The sequence below is a fragment of the Chaetomium globosum genome, genomic scaffold, assembly GCF_000143365.1.
Source record: "Chaetomium globosum CBS 148.51 scaffold_4 genomic scaffold, whole genome shotgun sequence".
NCBI lineage: Eukaryota > Fungi > Ascomycota > Sordariomycetes > Sordariales > Chaetomiaceae > Chaetomium > Chaetomium globosum.
The window spans coordinates 3,172,795-3,178,236 of NT_165979.1; the positions used below are offsets into that span (position 1 = coordinate 3,172,795).

Sequence of the window (5,442 nt, forward strand, 5' to 3'; positions counted from 1 at the left end):
AGATTGTGGATACTAATAGAAAATGCAAACAGTCACCCGAGGGATGAGGCAAGTCATATGCTGAACCAAGACCACGACATATCTAAGGATGGGCTAGTGGTTTGAAACGTTGGAGAGGCAAAAGAAAACAAGCATCTGGGCGTCAACGAACGAATTTGGTTCTATGAAAGCATCCCCGCGGCATCAGTAAATCAAGCCTTCTGGCCTTCCCTTTGGCCATGACGACACACCGTCTGTCTCCCTCTACACCGCTGGTCGGATATGTTATGTCCTAACAGTTGCTCCTCCGAGTCATGGATGAAAGAAGGCTGGCCTTGTATGAATTCTCATATATCCATCCATCCTAGAAAACTCCCACTCGACCGCCCCTCGACCACCATCCGCCTAAAAAAAGGCCGACCAACCTTAGTAACCCACGCCGGTTAGATATTTAACGAGGTTCACGGTCACCGATGACGCGTTGCCGGCAAAAGTGTTCTCGTCGTGCCAGGTAATGATGATGGCCTGATTCGACTTTGCGATGTAGACACCCTCCTTGCCCTGCAGTTTGGACCTATGTATTAGCGAAAGTGCACATGGGAGAGTATGATGGGGTCATGGGGAGTCGATGGTTAGGAAATTGTACCTTGCGGGCATAGATGCCCTGTTCTGCGCCTCCCGCGACCACGTAGCGCACACCAGCGACGTAGATGCCTTCAGCTCGGGCATGGTCTAGCATCGGGGTCGAGTCCGCGCCGAGCTCCTTGATAATTTGGCTGATGGTCTTGAGCTCATCGGGGCTGATCTACAGTAAGAGACGTTAGGCTATGCTCGGTTGTATTGCGGGTGCTGAGACGGGATATTGATGTTGAATGAAGATATGGCTGGTCGGCGGTGGGATGGGCGTCGCTTCTTACCGCGAAACCAGGCGAATTTGCCCAGATGCCGTCGCCGGCGATGCTAGCGATGCAGGCTTTCTGGACGTGGCCGGTGGCAACCAGGCTTTGGGTTGCGTTAGTTATACGGAACACGGTATCGTCGAGAATGCAGTTTCAGCGGCAGTGGTGGTTCGATGCGTACCTCGTGTCAACGTAGGCTGTAACAGTAAGCTCTGTGTCAGCTCCCCCGATCCAAGATCCCAAGCAGAAGTGGGGTTTGTTCGTGATGGTGACAGCTTCGTACCTTGCCAGGACATGATGGGCGCGGGGTTTTTGTGATGCAAACGGGCTGATGAAATGAAGGAAGCCGCAGGAGAGCGAAGGTGCGCGGGTATGAGCAGTAGTTTGTTGGTGGGCGATTTAGCGGTGTTGCGGAACTTATCGGTGGACGGGTTCAGGTTTGGTCTTTCAACTCCTCGGTACCCCGCCAGCTTGGGCAGATTCCATCACCGCGAGGAGGGGTTAAATTAGTTTGCATTATGTAAGCTAATTAACCGTTCCACAACCAGACCGCCAACTTGCAAAAAGCCCGCCATTTCTCTTCACCGTTTGTTTTGTTGGAGCCTCAGGTCCCGCATTTTCCCAACAGCGGGAGCAGCCGCGGCGGGTTTGGCGGTGGCAATGTCCCAATCAACAGTTGGCATCACGCTTAAGGAAGACTAGGTACGAGAAAGCTCAACAACACGCCGCAATCCCGGTGCCGGACCATTTGGTGCCCCCGACAACCGCCTTCTCTGTTTACTTACTTTTACTCTCAGTCCGGGGCGCCGGATGCGTCAGGCTGACATTTTAACCGACATTCAAGGGGTCCCTATTTCGTGCGGTACACTACTGTCTCCCATATCTTCGGTGTCGCCGACACGCAGCCTCGATGATGCGCGGGTCGAAGAAACACGCGGTCGCAGCTTGAGGCTGCTGGTACGACCCCGAGACAATCGCAGGCAGATCACGCAAATTAAGCTGTTCCCATTTCACCAGTTCGATTCGCTTGCTCAAACAAGTTCTAGAAGGTGAAGAAGCCCCAGGATTTACCCGTCCAAGCGGGCATTCGTGCCATGCGATCTTGCACATACACGAACCCGATCTTCCCGCCTTCATGATACTTGGCATCCCTTGGCCATTTCATCCTCGTGTACGGTAAAAGCTGCCACAAGCCAAAGCCAACAGGCGGTGACATCCAACTCGCTGTCTGTGGAGATTTGTATTTCTGAGACGCGGCTTTCGCAGTTCGACCCCTGTCTTTTCTTCGGTACCGGTGAATCGAAGATCGGACGGCGCTTGGCATTCGCTTCCGTTCCCGACAACATCAGACAATCGGAACGAACGCGACACGCGACCTGTTGGCGGCAAGTAAATAACTACCTAACTAATCCGCGGTCCCGACTGATTGACTCGATGTTTGCGAAAGTTCATTGACAAATCATTCCGAAACCCAACCGCTGGGCGTCTCCGGTAGTTACTCGCAATTTGATTGTTCGAGAAACAGTTGCTGTTGCGGATTCGAGTTATCCCGTCTTGCCACTTCCAAGTTGTCTGCTCTGATCCTGGGGTCCTCTAATTTCGACAGCGTCGCAGAGCTACAGCAAGGAACCGCGGGACCGCACTCCCGCAGTATGATTGCGAGAGATCTTGGTAGGGCTTCGGAACCTTCCAGTGCTTGGCGTTCAGACATCAGAAACGCCCCGCTTTTCTAGCGGGGCCGCCCCTTGAAGGGGGTGCTTCATTAAAAGAGCTCGAACACGCGCAAGCCTAACTTTTAACGTTAGCGTTGCGATCAAGGTGAGGCGGGTGTTGCGTTTCATTCAGGGACGACTGGGGGGGGGGATTCATGGCGAGACAAATGGGCTGTACTGTGTAGGAAGCACCACAGTCCACCTTGTGTCGTCAAGCCAGTTTTCGGAAATGATCATAAAAGGGTTTGGTTAACTATTGAGCCTATTTCAAGGAACACGCTGCTTCCCGACCGGCGGTGCATGCATGCCTCCGTCCTCTATCGGGTCAGCAGTGTAACCGCAAAACGGGAGGCTTCTCAGCTGATGAGATCGGCTCGGAGGCTTCTGGAAAAAAGTATCACCCCGGTCACCTCAGTGCCCAGTCTACCCCAGGATCCCCCGCACAGGGGCTCGCTGTTGCACCCCTCGATCGTTCGAAAGACCAGGGACGGAACATGGCTCTCTGCCAGGGCCAGGAGGACATGTCCATGAGCAACCCCCCCTGCTGGCGATCAACCTCGCTCAGAATACCCGCCGTGCTTCTCAGACCAACATTGCTCTCCGGGCTCGGGAAAGCACAAAGATGTGGTCTCCAAGAAGTCGGAAAAGACTTCAGGCTCAGCTCAACTTCGTCTCGAGTGAGATGAATCCGCGAGCGGAAGGTAAGTATGTAAGTATGTAAGTGGTAATCTCCCACCGTCTTCCACTCAGGACCCTTCCTGAGCCCTTTCGTTCTGTTTCGCCATGAGCCTGTCACGAGGCTCCCGTTTTTGTCATTTGTTCTCTTGCGTTTTACGGCCTCCGCCATTTCCAAAGGGTGGTTCGCGTTCTCGATTCGTCAACGGGATTCTTCCGTGATTAGACAACGATACTTCGAAACCATCCGAAGGGCCAGGCCCCGTTCCTTGCAACCTGCTGTGAGAGTCAGTGGGACGACGGGGAGCATCCCCTGGTAGTTTCTTGGGTGGGTGCAGTCTTGGTGGTGCAGTCTACCGAGATTCAACGGGCACCATGATGAAAGCGGTAAGGCGCCACAACCGGCTGTGGGCAGGAACAGGGACGGGTTCGGCGACCGCGGTGGATGTGGTTGCGGATGAGGAGCCCGCAAATGACCAGAAGAAGGAGGGGGGGCACGGTCCAGCAGCCACCACTACCCTAGGCCAAGGACATGGTCGTGTATCAGATCTTACCCTGCATCCACAGGATGCCAGCAGACGGAACCGACACCCACTTCAAAATGCCGACATCCCCCCCGTCACGTTTTCCGGAGGGAGGAACCCTTATCTCGACGCGCCCTCTCCCTCCCCCGCCATCGAGAAACATCGCCGGCGCACCCAACAACACAGCGCCGCTCAGCATGCCAGCGAGACCCAGCACATCTTCAGGGCCTGGCTCCAGCAAATCGGGCGCCACGAAGTCTAGGCTGGACAATAGGCTGTCCAAGGACGACATCGCCTTGACAAGGGCCGGAAAGGGTCAATATCCCATACCAACAGCTCTCTGGTTACTCACACCGGAGCCCAGTCCCCACAGGTCACGGATGGCATCTCCGTCGTCCGCCATGTCGCCTCCCGCCATGCTGCCTACACCCCAATCTTCGGCTTCCGGGGAAATCCAAATCGGAATGGCGTTGGGGAGCCCAACCCAAGACTCAACGCCGTACTCGGGAAGCCCACAGGCCGGGTGGTTACCCCAAACACAGACATCAGTCCGGGCCCACCCTTCTCCCCAGCCAGTGCAGACACCGGAACCCACAGTTCAGCGGTCCAAGACGCAGAAGAGACGGCTGTTTGGTTTATTTGGAAGCAGAAAGCACGCCGAACCGCCCAAGGCCATTGGAAGCGCCGAAGCAAATCGTAGCACCTCGTCCGTCACACCAACCGTATCCAATGATTCGTCCACCCCAGCCAGAAGCAACACTGTTGCCGGAAGGAAGACGCCGAAGCACAAACCCATCGTCATCAGGTCCATGACAATGTCACAAGCGGACGCCGTGGTTCCACAACCAAACATGCCGGTCGTCTCGGCACCCATTCCCTCCACATCTACGGGCGGTGCCGGGTTGCTCAACATCGACATCCCGGACATCAGGCTGGAGCGGTATAGTGTCATGTTTAGTGGCGTATTGAACCCGAATGGGACTAAGTCGTCGTTGTTGGAACGGCGCCAAGCAACACTAGAGAAGCTCAAGACCATCAGTGACAGGATAGAACATCTCGAAGAACAGGACAAGACGAAGCCACGCAGAGCCACCTCGCCGCAGCCCATGAAGTCCCCTGCGTTCACCCTCTTCCCGCAGACACCTAACCGGCAGTCGGGGAGCATCGCCGCCACGGGAATAGGAATGGCCTCCCAAACATCACTGGCGCCCCCTCGCGGCCTCACGCGTTCCAACACCTCGCCCGCGTATCTCCCGTCACCGTCCAGGGCCAGCTTCGAGCCGCCCCCGCAGGCCTCGCCGGAGCAATCGAGGAAGGAAAGGAAGACGGTCACCATCGTCTCGCCGCGGGCCATGGACGAGCGCAACCGCGCCGCGCAGGTCGAGAAGCTGCGCGAGCAACAAACGCGACAGGCGCACCAAGCACGCCTCCACCCGGAAACGGCCGCCCTCTCCACAACCACCTTCCACTTCCACCCCAACGAATCCAGCCTCATCCTCGACTCCCCACAAAGCGCCACCTCGTCCTCTTCCTCCTCATCTCAAGACGACCCCGAACACCCCGCAACAATCACAACAACGAAAACAGCAGCACCTTACCGCCATCCAGCCCTCAAACCCACCCTCCACGAACCCCAATGGGAGATCATCACCC

At 56.1% G+C, this 5,442-nt stretch overlaps 2 protein-coding genes across 2 annotated transcripts in view; both read right to left on the bottom strand.

Annotated features, from left to right (window-relative positions):
* Positions 1 to 405: 405 nt before the first annotated feature.
* Positions 406 to 1,174, bottom strand: CHGG_04751 (uncharacterized protein; the record flags this gene model as incomplete). The annotated part of the gene is made up of 5 exons (XM_001223964.1): positions 406 to 540; positions 626 to 784; positions 897 to 981; positions 1,060 to 1,075; positions 1,162 to 1,174. 5 exons carry the CDS (start codon positions 1,172 to 1,174, stop codon positions 406 to 408), a joined length of 408 nt encoding a protein of 135 aa, XP_001223965.1.
* A 2,634-nt stretch (positions 1,175 to 3,808) lies between these two features.
* Positions 3,809 to 5,442, bottom strand: part of CHGG_04752 (uncharacterized protein) — a gene marked incomplete at both ends in the record, with an annotated part of 3,661 nt that continues 2,027 nt past the window's right edge. Inside the window, 3 exons of the mRNA XM_001223965.1 lie at positions 3,809 to 4,084; positions 4,142 to 4,291; positions 4,511 to 5,177. Of these exons, the coding sequence (XP_001223966.1) occupies positions 3,809 to 4,084; positions 4,142 to 4,291; positions 4,511 to 5,177 (1,093 nt within the window). The remainder of the gene's footprint in view (positions 4,085 to 4,141; positions 4,292 to 4,510; positions 5,178 to 5,442) is intronic.